Genomic DNA, 14882 nt, shown 5'->3' on the forward strand with positions numbered 1-14882 from the left:
GTCCCCATGTTACTTGTCCATAGCCTTTAGGACAGTGGATCCTAACCCTGGCTGCACATGCCTGGGCCCCAAGATAGATTAATGGAGTCAGAATCTTTGGGATAGGACATGGAGATCAATATTCTGCTAAAAGCTTCCCCATGTGACTCTGATGCAGGGTTGCAAACTACAGCTTTAGGAAAGAAATGGAGCTGCCAGAACTCTAGGTTCATTTTCATTTTCATTCCCCTGATCCCGGCCCTGACCTTCACAGACAATGCTTATTTTTCGCATGTTTTCCCAACCACTCTTCCAGAGGAACAAATTCTTTGCCTCTTTGAAGTAAAATTAATAGAAAGACCATCTGGTTTTACTTACACATAAGCGAAAAGCTGTCCCTAAATTTTAGAACATCAGTAGTGTGCTGCCTCATAGTGCTAGCAGTTAACAAAGCCAAACATAAACTTAGAAAATCCAAACGTTCTCCGGGCAAGTTGCCCAACAGAACTTACCAGGCCCATAGGTGTATCAAATAGCCAGCCAGCAATGTCAAGGGAAGGCTCTAAGCCCTCCCAGCATAAACATACTCTTCAACCCATGCACGACACTACAGGAAGAAGCCTGACTACCAAGCAGTAGGAGATCTTTAGGTCAAGTATAATGCATTTGCTTGATGGAACATATTACAACTATAAAAGATGGTGGCTATGAAGACTAGATAACAGCATGGGAAAATGATTATGATATAATCAATGAAAAGAGTATATATATGTATATATATTTAAAGGAGGACACATCTCACAGTGGCCCATGCGGGGATTGAACCAGCAACCTTGGTGTTATCAGCACTAGGCTCTAATCAACTGAGTTAACTGGCCCCCCAAGCATAAAAAATTTTAATGTAGACAATGTTTAAACAAAAGATGCTTATAAAAAGAATAGAAGGGCCGGCCCGGTGGCTCAGGTGGTTAGAGCTCCGTGCTTCTAACTCCAAAGGCTGCCGGTTCGATTCCCACATGGGCCAGTGGGCTCTCAACCACAAGGTTGCCAGTTCAATTCCTCGAGTCCCGCAAGGGATGGTGGGCAGCGCCCCCTGCAACTAAGATTGAACACGGCACCTTGAGCTGAGCTGCCACTGAGCTCCCAGATGGCTCAGTTGGTTGGAGCCTGTCCTCTCAACCACAAGGTTGCCGGTTTGACTCCCACAAGGAATGGTGGGCTGTGCCCCCTGCAACTAGCAACTGGCAACTGGACCTGGAGCTGAGCTGCGCCCTCCACAACTAAGACTGAAAGAACAACTTGAAGCTGAACAGAACCCTCCACAACTAAGATTGAAAGTACAACAATTTGACCCTTGTTCCCCAATAAAGTCCTGTTCCCCTTCCCCAATAAAATCTTTAAAAAAAAAAAAAAAAAAAAAAAAAAGAATAGAAGGATGTACAACAATAGTATAATACTGATCATATTGGGAGTTGAATTTTTTCCCAAATTTTCTATAATTTACCATGTGTCACCATTTCCTTTGTATGTATATGCCACATTTTGTTTATGTATATTATTCATTAGTTGTTAGAAATCTGGGTTTCCACCTCTTTGGCTATTGTTAATAGTGCTACTGTGAACATTCATGTACAATTTTTTGTGTGGACATATGTTTTCCTTTCTCTTGGGTATATTCCTAGGAGTGGAATTGCTGGGTCATATGGCTCTGTTTAACCATTTGAGGAACTGCCAAGCTTTTTCCAAAGAGGCTGCTCCATTTGACATTCCTGCTAGCAGTGTATGAAGGGTCCAATATCACTACATCCTTGTTATTACCTTTTTTTTTTTTTTTAAGATTTTTATTGGGGAAGGGGAACAGGACTTTATTAGGGAACAGTGTGTCCTTCCAGGACTTTTTTCCAAGTCAAGTTGTTGTTCTTTCAGTCTTAGTTGTGGAGGGCGCAGCTCAGCTCCACGTGTTCAATCTTAGTTGCAGGGGGCGCTGCCCACCATCCCTTGCGGGACTCTAGGAATTGAACTGGCAACCTTGTGGTTGAGAGCCCACTAGCCCACGTTGGAATCGAACCGGCAGCCTTCGGAGTTAGGAGCATGGAGCTCTAACCGCCTGAGCCACCGGGCCGGCCCATGTTATTATCTTTATTTTAGAGTTTAGCCATCCTAGTGGATATGAAGTTGTATCTCATTGTAGTTTTCATTTGCATTTCCTTAAGAGCTAATAATGTTGACCATCTTTTCTTGTGCTTATTGGCGGAAAGTCAGATTTATGTCAGAATGAGAGTAAGAGTCTTGAGCAGAGACCTATATAGAATTGGCATTTAGAAGTTCCAAACTCAAGGCAGGGACTGAGAGCCGACCCAGTTATCTGGAAAACAGACAAGATTGTGTGGGTTACATCACTGTCCAAAGGTATAGTCAAAACCTAGAAACTTTAAAATTAATGACTGAATCAGTGGAGCAGGATTCAGAATTTGGGTATCAGCGATCAGAAGTCAAGGAGTTTCCTAAATTAAACTTGTTTGCTAAAGCTATGCCACAACCATCAGGTCAAGACCAAGAAAAGCCAGAGACTTGAGTCCATGGGGATGACTAAAGCTGGTGTTCTTTAGGAGGTTATCTTTGGTACATTCCCTCACTTGGGGACAAGAAGTCCTCCAGATGTGAGGCAGGACATGTATCCATATCTGGGGCCAGGCCCTGACAAAGCAAGAAGAGGAAAGCCAAGAAAGGTGCATATTGAGGAGGCCAAAAAAAATGCTCACTGTGTTCAGGTGTGGCTGTATTTAAATTTACTTTTACAGAAACTATAATGAGAAACATCACCATTACAAAGCCAAGTTTCACAGAGTCAAGGATCGTTTAGTTCATGAAGTGGAGCTACGAGATGGGAGAATTAAACAACTTGAAAGTGAAATTGGAATACTGCGGCAACAAGTAGCAAAGGTGAGAAAAAGAAAGGTGAAGGGTCACTGAGGATGCTGATGGCCCATCGTTTAGAAAAAGCCCACTTACTTATTAATTTATCTGTGGCCTCTTCATGGCCCGTGTTTTCATTTCTTTTCTTTAAGCCTCTTTCAATGTGAGTCATTGTTTAAACCCTGCCAAAAAGGATGGAAGACTCATAGTGATGCTAAACCAAGTTGGACACTGAAAATATTCTGCACTGCCAGTTTTAGTGTCTTGCCTTCAAATGAAAATATCATTTCTTAAACACCCTTTGTCAAACTTCAAAAACACCCTCAGTAACTCATTCCTACTTTCTGTAGAACTCATTTTGCCTCCAACTTCTGTTTATTTAAATGGCAGTGAAAATAGATGATCGCTATTCCTTTATCAATCCTTAACCAGTGCCTTCAAGCTTATTTCTAAATATCCATGGTTTCTTTATGTTTGCCTTCTGCCCTTGGGACTTACTGGTGTGTGGGGAGGTAGGACAGGGGACAGATGAGTGGAGTCCAAAGCAGAATGGTCTTGAGATCATTACACTACGTAAATTCAAAATGGAGAGCAACTGACTTGGCCAGTAATGTTTTCCCTTCTTGAGACCCCTAGCCCAATTCAGCATTTTGAAAACTCTGTCCTCACTCCTGAAGTGCTCATTTCCACACCCAATGAATTTTTATTGTACCATCCCTCTGTACCAAGGATACCAAAATAATTCATGTAATTTCAGTTATTCCACGGGCTATTATGGACTCCAGGTTTAGAATTCCCAGACTATACACAGGTTTAGTGAACCCTAAATCCAATGTGACTAATGTCCTTATAAAAAGAAGAGAAGACACACACAGACATACCCAGGGGAAGAAGGCCATGTGACGAAGGAGGCAGAGATTGGAGTGATTATGGTACAAGCCAAGGAACACCGAGGATTGCCAGCAACCACCAGCTAGGCGACAGGCATAGAACAGATTCTCCCACAGAGCCTGCAGAAGGAACTAACCTTGCTGACATTTTAGATTTCTAGCCTCCAGAACTGTGAGAAAATTAATCCCTGTTGTTTTAATCCTCCCAAATTGTGGTAATTTGTTACAGCAGCCCTAGGAAACGAATACATCTACCAAAAGAACCACAGGTCTTCATGAAAGATACTGGCGATCGCAAATACGCAGAGGTTAAGAAAGTGTAACGGGACCTTTTGCTCACTGCCATGAAGCGTGCACTATGGGCTTTGGCCTTAGACAGACTTAGATGCAAAGTCTAGCCCTACCACTTAATCGGTCTGTGCCCTTGTGCAAGTTCCTATATATAATTTTCCTTATCCGGGAAATAAATCCCTACCTCACCAGGCTTTTGTGAGGATTAAAAAATGCCTAAAGTGATACCTGGCACATAAATTTTCATAGCTGGTATTTTCTTCTTTTTGGTGAAAAATCTCTTAGAAGCATGTTAGTTAGTAGATACATAGTTCACAAGAGAAATTGTTACTAGAATTGGAAATGCTTAGCCTAGAGAAGACCACGTGATATCTTTTAATGCCACAGTGGTACAAACCTAGTGGTCTAGATTTTACCTATTTTAGGGCCCATGGACCAGAGACCTAAGCATATAAAAGATGGACTCAATTTCTAAGCACCAAGTATCCAGAAAATAATGCCACCATTTTCAGCTTCATTCTTCAGCCTTCTCTATATACAGTGAGCCAGCGAATCCTCTGACTGTTGTTCAGATTTGACCGTCTAAACCAGATTTCCTCAAATATTTTATACTATTATTAGAGCAGATGTCCTGACTTTTTGGTTCAAAGAAATATGGAATTTCCAAAGGACAGGGAGCCAGTAGCCTATCCCATTCAATTTTCTTTCTAATCCAGTTATAACTGCAGAGAGTGTTATTTGTGGGATGGCTCCTTTTATTCTCAATTCTTACCACAAACATGTTTAAATAATACAAGAGGAGACACTGAAGGGTCCTGGATGAAAGACTTTAAAATCTGGAATGATTTATTTCAGAACACAATGTAGTCTCCTTCCTTATAACTCTTTGATGGACAGTCTTTTTTTTTTTCTTTCCCTTTTTGAGATATAATTGACATACAACATTATATTAGTTTCAGTTGTACAACATAATTATTCTATATTTGTACATATTGCAAAATGGTCCCCACAATAAGTCTAGTTAACATCTATCACCATACATTGTTAACAACTTTCAAATATACATCATAGTATTATTAACTACACTCACATGCTGTACATTATATCCTCATGACCTTTGTACCTTTTAACCCCCTTCACCCATTTCATCCATCTCCTATCCCTTGCCTCTGGCAACCACCAATCTGTTCTTTGTATCTATGAGTCTGTTTTGTTGGTTTTTTTTAAAGATTTTATTGGGGAAGGGGAACAGGACTTTATTGGGGAACAGTGTGTACTTCCAGGCCTTTTTTCCAAGTCAAGTTGTTGTCCTTTCAATCTTAGTTGTGGAGGGTGCTGTTCAGCTTCAAGTTGTTGTCCTTTCAGTGTTAATTGTGGAGGGCGCAGCTCAGCTCCAGGTCCAGTTGCCTTTGCTAGTTGCAGGGGGCGCAGCCCACCATCCCTTGCGGGAGTCGAAATGACAACCTTGTGGTTGAGAGGATGCATTCCAACCAACTGAGCCATCCGGGAGCTCAGCGGCAGCTCAGCTCAAGGTGCCGTGTTCAATCTTAGTTGCAGGGGGCGGAGCCCACCATCCCTTGCGGGACTCGAGGAGTTGAACCGACAACCTTGTGGTTGAGAGTCCACTGGCCCATGTGGGAATCGAACCGGCAGCCTTCGGAGTTAGGAGCACGGAGCTCTAACCGCCTGAGCCACCGGGCCAGCCTTATGAGTCTGTTTTTTGTTTTTGTTTTTTTGTTTTTAAGATTCCACATATATGGACAATCTTTTCTGAATGCTCTTAATTAGTACATTATTTAAAAGAAAGTTGTCCCTCTTAGCCCTGTGATTCACCCCTTTCCCAGAGCTCATTATTCTTCTCCCACCCCACTCACTCCCACCACTGGCAGGTGAGGTACAAACACGTAAAGGTGAAAGCACTTGCCTGTTACCACTGACAGGTCACTGTGAAATGAGAAGGGGAATTCTACATTTGTGGGCTTCTAAACTCAATAACAGTGTGATATTTACTAATATCGACTGACTCAGTACAAGGAAGTATTTTTTTTTCACAAAATACACTCCTTTGTCATTTTAGCTACAACTTCACTAAGTATTGCCTTCACGGGTAATTGTTGGTAGAACATGAAACATGATGTCCATCTAGAAATTGTTGTAGCATCATCATTGCAAGAATATTATCAGTACCTGGCTGACATGCTTGACTTGCCAAGCCACCTGAGCTCCTGACACTGGTTGCCAAGTGAGGTGGCTGAATTCCCATCTTCCTCTCTTTTCCTTAAAAAGACTCTTAACCACAAAGCAGATGGAAATGTATTATATGGACATTTTTTTCAATCTGGAACTTCAGAGAATTCAGCTGTATTTGTTAGTGATTTGATACTTAATGGAGTTCAAATACAGATGAGATTGTTGGGATCTTATTCAAAGTTGAGCGCTCAGATATTTTTTAATGTTAGCCCAAAAGCATGAGTAAATGTCCAAACGAAATACATGACATAAACAACCAAAATATATAGAAGAACAATCTAGCTGACACTGTCAACAAACAGGTGAAAACAGCCTAAAAGACAGGAGAGAAAAAGTAAATAAGGGAAATTTACTATCAGAGTTATAAACAGGCTGATGCTCTTAAATTTATATTTTTCTCCTGCTGTGGTAATTAGGGGACTTTTTCTATCCCTAGAAGAAGGCATTCCAGGACCAGGTCACTGCCCAAAATGATATCCTGCTCCTAGAAAAAAGGAAACTTCTGGAACAGCTCACAGAGCAAGAAGAATTGATCCACGACAACAAATGCATAATATCTTCAGTCCAACACAGGTAGGTGAGGTCCTGCCAAACTGGTTCCAGAGATGGTTCCAGAGGCTGTCCTTTGAGTTTGTGGCCTATCTCATAACTCTTGCTCTGCCATCTGCTGTTTTCAGCAGTTCACACAAATGGCAGAAGTTGTGAAATTAAAGAGCAAAATATCATGGAGCGGGCGGGCCTGCCATTCAGGTAGGCGCTTTCATGGTGGCATTGCCTCCTTGAGGACCTGCTGTGCTCATTCCGGCCTGTTCCTTTGTGTGTGTTGACACTCATTTTTATCGTTTGATACCTATGGAATCAAGGTGAAACAGGAGAGTATCAGGCTCTTACTAATGACGAAACCCACAGGATACAAAATGTATGCATTTGTAATGAGAAGTATTCCCAGCAGACAAGAATTCACATATCCGCCAGCCCAAGCATTCTCTCCTCTATAAGAAACTGTCATTACAATCAAAAGTTTTCTTGGAGCCCAGAATTAGAGCAAAGAGAGTGGGTTGATCTTAGTAGATAGTATCACCAATAATACCTATAATAATTAACACTTTTTTGAGCAGTTACTCTATACTAGGCACTGTTCTAATCTCTCTCTCTGTATATTCATTTAATCTTCACACCAGTCTTAGGAGGGAGCCTTGTTTGATGGGTGACAAGCTAAGGTGCAGACTGTTAGGAGCCCACCAGCCTGGTCAGTGGAGAGCAGTGCTCGAACCTCAGCAGCGGAGACTGGAGCTCTCCTTTCCACTGCTCTGGGCGCACCTTGCTCCAGGCAGGCCTGGGCAGTCTCCGGTTATCTGTCACTATCTGAGTCAACCCTTTCCTATATTCTGTATAATCCATTGCCCTTGGCAAACGGTGTCATTGTTCCTGACAGTCCCAACACAATGGACGTGTTACCCTTACCTGAACGTTAATAAACTTCCTGTCTTGCCCTCGTGAAGACACGCACACTGGTCACCTGGATTGGACTTGGATGTTTTCCTTAGAGTAAGTTTCTTCTACAGGATGTTTCCTCACTTCACAAATGAGGAAACTGAGGCTCAGATTTAGTAATTTGACAAGGATCACACAGCTAGCAAGTGAGAGAACCGGAACTCAAACACAGATCTCTGACCAACACTACTGTACTGTCACGGGTGCTCTGTGAACCGTGGAGTTGGAGAGCGGCCTGGTCCAGTGCTCAGGAGCTCAGGCCTAGAACGCGGAGAGACCGGGGTTGGCATCCCAGCTCCACGGCCTTCTGGGTTCATCTTCTTACGCAAGTTACCTTCCCCTCTCTGCGCTTCAGTTTCCTCACCTGTAAAATAGGCTTCATAACAACCTAGTCCATGGGGTTGTTGTAAGGATTAAATAAGCTAATAGCTTCAAGGGCTTCCTGTGTGGCCACATTACAGGGCCTATGTACACGGTAAATACTCAGTAAATGGTTGTGCTGTTGCTGCTGCTGCTACTACTACTAATGTGTGGGGTGACCTGTGAGATCAGGGCCAGATGCAGACTGTGTAGCTATAGTATTTGAAGGGACGCAGAGTCTATTTTTTCAGGCCCACTCCTAAAGGCGATCATATCCTCCCTTAAGTGCCTCAAGAGCTGGAACAGTGCCTTTCATACTCTTGCGCATAGTATGTCTCTGCTCCCTGTATTTAACGACTACGACAGGCAGAAGCTCATTAATTTTTACTTGGTTTTGGAATATTGTGAGAGTTAGTCTGCCAGAGTTCTACAATCTGGACAGTGGGCTAAGACCCAGAACAAGTGGGAAGTGGGACATAGTTTTGAGTTTTTAGTAATGATGCCGAAACTTTTAGTTATGCCTCTGATTTATCCCGTTCTTAGAATACTTTTCCTGGATAAAGAAAATAAGCAATTACAGGAAAACAGTCTCCGGCTCACACAGCAGGTTGGCTTCTTAGAGCGCATTATAAGTAGCATCCAGATTCGCAGAGGAGAGGTAAGATGTGTGCTTCCCACCAGGTTTTTAACATGAAGTTTAGGTTGCTAAGGTTGCTGTGTTCTCTCTTCCCCTCATCTTCTTCATAGAGCTGTAGCCTGCACTTGACCTCACGGTGGACTGTGGCATAGAATCTCATTGGTGCACACGAGGGCAGCCAACCCTGAGTCTGCCCTTGGCCAGCTTTGCTCTCTTTTCACTGGGTCAGCTTTAATAAATGCTCTCCTCCTTTGCAATCCCAAAGCAATTCATATATGCCTCATAGCTTCTTCCTTAACCCACTATATTGCCATTGCCTTTTTACTTTTCTATCTCACCAACTCAGCGGTGAGATCCTGGAGGGCAAGGATTGTATCTCATATGTCATTGTATCTATGGCCAGGTGCTCCATTAATATTTGAGAGTGAATGAATGTTAAATGTTTTCGCATGTATGCCCCATTCTCAACAACCGTGTTCACCATGTATTGTTCCAGCCACATCTAAGAGATGAGTAAATCTGAAGTTCAAAGAGGAAAGTGAAGCTAATCTGGTCTAGCAAGGAATCCAGCCTAAAAAGAATATGTGAGGCAGAGAAAAGCAATTATGTTACAAAAATCCAAGCAGACCAGTAGCCAGGTCCAGAGAGATGTGGTCAGTAGTACAGGTTCAGACAAGGTCCAGAGTCTAGTTGGTTAAGCGAGTCAGCAAGAGGGAATTCAGTGAGCAGATTTGCATTTTAAATCCAGGATACATGTTGCTTGCTTTCTTCCCTGGCTTGTATCACATGCTAGATGTTTCCTCCCAGGATACTTCATGTGGAACCCGAGTGTTGGGTACTATTGCTATGAGCATACGACCTGCATCTTGTTTGCTCTCAGAAAGGTGATTTCCAAGCCATGTAAGATGTTTTGCTGATTTTGTCAAAAGTAGAACCGCCAGATTATATAGCCTAATTTTCAGTAGTTTTTGTCTTTGCTTGAGCTACAACCGTTCTTAATTGCCTGTCATTTACTTTTACTTATTCATTCAACAAACATTTATCAATTGCAGGAATGATGCTACGTCCTAGGAGTATGAAGATAGACCCTGCTTTCAGAGGCCCAGTCTAACAGAGAAGGACAGACACATACATGAATAAGCACCCTAGGTGCTGAGTTAGAAGCCTTAATGGAATATACACTAGGACCAATAGCTTTAACATCCACAATATTACAAATGAACAAACAAAAAATAAACTCATATTCGTAGATACAGAGAACAGAGTGTTGGTTACCAGAGGGGAGAGGAGGTGGGAGGAGAATACAGAGGGTAAAGGGGGTCAGATATAGGGTAACAGAAGGAAACTAGACTTCAGGTGGTGAGTACACAATTGAGTACAAGGTGTGATCCAAAAATACGGTGAATGTTTAAATAAAATTTATTATAGTAAAAGACACATTGCCATTAATCCTTCTCAAAATACTCGCTTCGAACACACTTATCCCATCATTCTTGCCACTTTCTGAAGCAGTTTTGGAAATCCTCTTTCGTGTTTTTACCAGCATTTAAGATACGATGTGTGGGCCAGCCTGGTGGCTGAGGTGGTTGGAGCACCGTATTCCTAACATAGAGGTTGCCAGTTCGATTATCAGATGGGTCAGTGAGCTGCGCGCTCTACAGCTAAGATCGTGAACAATGGCTTTCCCTGGAGCTGGGCTGCTGTGAGCAGCCAGAGCTTGGTGTGAGCTGTGGTGAGCTGCTGTGAGCGGCATGGGCCAGGGAGCTGTGTCCTACACAATTAGAAACAAAGGCTTGAACCAGAGTAGGGGGAACCAGAAAAAAGGGGGGTTAAAGAAAGAAATGATGTGTGTAAACAATGGCCTGAGAAATGGGCAAACTGTTTCATCCTCCATCGTGACAATGCTCCGTGTCATGCATCGCTTCTGGTATATGGCAATTTCTGTCTCTGTCCAATAAAAACATTACAGTGTGTCTTCATCCACCACCAGATCTGGCACCATGTGACTTCTGGCTCTTCCCCAAAGTCAAAGTGATTCAGGACATTGAGGCAGCCACAAAACGCAACTAAAGACCTTCACCAAACAGGACTTTCAGAACTGCTTCAGAAAGTGGCAAGAATGATGGGATGAGTGAGTTTGAAGCGAGGGGGAGTATTTTGAAGGGGATTAATGGCAGTGTGTCTTTTACTGTAATAAATTTTTTTAAATTTAAACATTCACTGTAGTTTTTGATCAGACCTTGTATATAGATGTAGTACTTTAATGCTGTACCCCTGAAATTTATATAATGTTTTTAACCAATGATACTCCAATAAATTTAGTTTTTTAAAAAGACCCACAATATTATTTATCCTCAAATCAGGATAATAAATGTCACACGGGTCAGGACTCATCAAGCTCAATATTCCATGTGTGACAAAGTACTAACTTGTAACATCTTGACATATATTGGAATAAACAACTTAAATATTATTTATAAATTTAGAATCTTAAGGATTTTCCAATTCAATTCCCTTATTTTATACAAGAGGGAGATAAAAGCCAGAGAAGTTAAATGATACTTATATATCTGAGGTTGCACAACTGCTGCTTACATTTCCCAAATCTCTTGATTTTCAGTGACTGAGTGTCATGTATTGCAAATAGATCAGTATATATGAGGTATGACAATTAAGTTTGCGAACTTATCCTAGAAAAAGTGCTACATATCTCATTGCTGAATATCACTACGGTCACCTTCAAAAATACTCCCCTTGGGAAGCTATGCACCGCCAGCGCCTAGTCCACCCTTCAAAGCAGTTTTGGAACTCTTTTTTCCGGAATGGCCATCAGAGCTGTTGTATTACCCTTGATGTCCTGAATGCCATCAAAATGTCTTCCTTTCAATGTTTCCTTTATCGTCAGGTAAATAAAGAAGTCATTCTACAATGACTTCAGGTGAGTAGGGAGGGTGTTCCAATACAGTTATTTGTTTCCTGGCTCAAAACTCCCTCACAGACAGTGCTGTGTGAGTTGGTACATTGTCGTGATGCAAGAGCCATGAATTGTTGGCAAAAAGTTCCAGTCATCTAACTTTATCATGCAGCCTTTTCAGCACTTCCAAATAGTAAACTTGGTTAACTGTCCAGCTGGTACAAATTCATAATGATTCCTCTGATATAAATAATTCCTCTGATATAAAAAAGGTTAGCAACATCATTGCAACAAGTTCGCCAATTTAATTGTCCAACCTCGTGTAAGCTTCTAACTTCTTTCAGGATAACTAAGAATTTCTCACAGAAACTTGGTGGTCTATATCAAAGGTTAAACTGAGGTACAAGTTCAGAGGAATCAAGTGTATATAAAATTTGGTCTGCATTAGTCTATGTTTTTCTGAGAAAGAGTATTTGGGTTTTAAAGTCATAGAGCTCAAAACAAGTACTGTTTAATGGTCTAAATGGACAGAAAATGTTTGCCAGCATATTAAGTAAAAACTTATCTAATATGAGATAATTCATATAGAAAAGCAGATATAAAAAGCCGAATAGCAGTGAAAGCATTAATATAAAAAGCATGACATTTATAATTACCAAATACTTTATAGGTAATAAGGATTACATCTTTTTCCAGTTTTATGGAGATATAATTGACGTGCAAGTATAACATTGTGTAAATTTAAAGTGTACAATGTGATTTGATATATGCATATGTTGCAAAATGATTACCACAGTAGTCCATTACCTCACATACTTATAATTTTTTCCTTATCGTGAAAACTTTTAAGATCTACTCCCTTAGCAACTTTCAAATATATAATACAGTAAAATATAGTCATCATGTTGTACATTATATAACTGGAAATTTGTACCTTTTAACCACCTTCACCTAATTACCCCATTCTCCACCCCACACTCACCTCTAGCAACCACACATCTAATCAATGTTTCTATGAGTTTGGTTTTTTAGATTCCACGTATAAGTGAGATCACATGGCACATGTCTTTCTCTGTCTGAGTTACTTCACTTAGCATAATTCCCTCGAGGTCCATCCCTGTTGTCACAAATGGCTTCCTTTTTATGGCTGAATAATATTCCATTGTGTGTGTGTGTGTGTGTGTGTGTGTGTGTGTGTGTGTGTGTGTGTGTGTGAATTTCTTTATCCATTCATCCATCAGTGGATGCTTAGGTTGCTTCCATGTCTTGGCTATTTAAATAATGCTGCAATGTACCTGGGGTACACATATGTCTTCAGGACAGTGATTTTGTTACCTTCAGATAAATACCCAGAAATGGGATTGCTGGATCATACATTAGTTCTATTTTTAATTTCCTGAGAAACCATATTGTTTTCCATAGTGGCTGACTAATTTATATTCCCACCAATAGTGCATCCTTGCCAACATTTGTCATCTCTTTTTGATGATGGTCCCTCTAACAGGTTTGAGGTGAGGGGATTGCATTAACCAAAATACATATATAAAGCATAGTTCTAGAATTATCGTGCCAGTGGTTTATCATTAAAAATTTTAAATTCATGCTTTCTTTCTTTTTAGGAAGCGAGTAGTGGCACCCCTGAATTTGAAGTATTTAATAAAATCGTGCCTCTCCCAAGCTCCAGGTTAGTAAAGTCAAGATAGTCATGTATGTGCCTGAGCGTCATGGCTGCCTAACCAGTCCTGAGCTGCTGGCTTGAGAAAGCATAGCATGTGGTGGTAATTTTCTCCATATTTAGTATTTAAACTTTCCAATTCCTTCTCGCTTCACCACTGCTTCACCCCCCACTCTTGACAGAATCCTGACTTAAGGTAGAAGATAATCCATAAACATAAGTGCAGGGTAAATTTTATTTGGTTGTCTTTGTGTTTAACAGTTGTCAAAACTGAAATCCTGTTGAAGCCTTATCCCTGTAACCCCAAAGTGCTGCCAAGAGACCCCCATCTACACAGAGTCCTCACACGTAGTCTTTCTTAGTTTTTCGGGAACAGGTTTGGCACAGTCAGCTGGAAGTCGTCAAGAGACTGAAGAACGTAAGTCAGAAGAAGCAGTGGCAAACCCCAAGTTCCCCAAGTCTCTTACGTGTTCACAGGATTCCAAAGCTGGATACATAAACGTGGCTTCTCTGAAAGACACACACTGCGTCCAAGAACAAGATCAAAAGTCAGAACTATAAAGTCACTAGTGTCTAAACCAGACTGATCAAAGCTGCTAACTTAAAGCTTGGGCATGAAGGTGGAACATGATGTGGAGAAGACTTATGACAGATCCTCACTTGACATCAGCCAGGAGTCTTCAAAATTGCTGATAAAGTCATTAAACCAGTTCTAAACATGGATTTCTCACATTTGTTTGATATCCTCAAATGCCTTGTATTGATCAACATAGTTCAATGATTTAATAGAGGTTTCTGTTCAGCAGAACACATATATGGCTGATTCAGTATTCCTAGTATTATGGGTATTGTGTTTTTTTTAAAGTAAAAACCTATCATCACATTAAAGCAAATACTTTCAAAAGAAGGAAAAAACCCTCCTATAATGCCACATACTGAACACTACTATTTTCTTTTTGGAGTTATTCCCTTCTGGTTCTTATTCAAATTCATATATTTTAAATGATTATTATATTGTATTTTCATAGTCTGATTTTTAATTTAATCACCATGAAACACTGTCCCATATTTAAACTCTTCATAATGATTCTTTCAATAGTCATGTGATAGTCTATTATGTTGATGTTGTATAAATTCTCTTGTTATTTGACATCCAAGTTGTTTCAACTTTTTCGCTAATTAAGATTATGCTGTGGTGAAAGTCTTTGTGAAGTTAGCTCTTTTCTTCTCTTAATCCAGAAAACAAATTCACAAGATAAATGTTACAGAGCTTTGGTACATCACTTGTTTCATTGCTTTTTAAAAAATATCAACATACTACTGTTTTTACAGTCAACCTCTTTAAGCTTCAATTTCTTGATGCATAAAATGGGAACAATAATAGTTCCTATCCCATAGAGTTGTGAGGACCATATGAAGTGAAGCGTGTATTTTGCATTGAGGAACTGCTTAATAAATGCTAGATATTTTCATTTA

At 40.7% G+C, this 14882-nt stretch overlaps 1 protein-coding gene across 9 annotated transcripts in view; it reads left to right on the forward strand.

Moving 5' to 3' along the window:
• CCDC30 (coiled-coil domain containing 30) overlaps positions 1-14882 on the forward strand; it is an 80095-nt gene extending 65213 nt beyond the window's left edge. For 5 of the 9 annotated variants that reach the window (XM_074334527.1, XM_074334528.1, XM_074334530.1 and 2 more), the window contains 6 exons: positions 2781-2922; positions 6763-6899; positions 8724-8838; positions 9625-9701; positions 13351-13415; positions 13769-14882. In XM_074334527.1, the coding sequence (XP_074190628.1) occupies positions 2781-2922; positions 6763-6899; positions 8724-8838; positions 9625-9701; positions 13351-13415; positions 13769-13905 (673 nt within the window). In that variant the 3' untranslated portion in view covers positions 13906-14882. Of the gene's footprint in view, positions 1-2780; positions 2923-6762; positions 6900-8723; positions 8839-9624; positions 9718-13350; positions 13416-13768 lie in introns of those variants that run through there. The other 4 variants (XM_074334529.1, XM_074334534.1, XM_074334535.1 and 1 more) reach the window with 2 other exon arrangements.

This window comes from Rhinolophus sinicus, linkage group LG06 (genome assembly GCF_036562045.2).
Source record: "Rhinolophus sinicus isolate RSC01 linkage group LG06, ASM3656204v1, whole genome shotgun sequence".
Classification (NCBI taxonomy): Eukaryota; Metazoa; Chordata; class Mammalia; order Chiroptera; family Rhinolophidae; genus Rhinolophus; species Rhinolophus sinicus.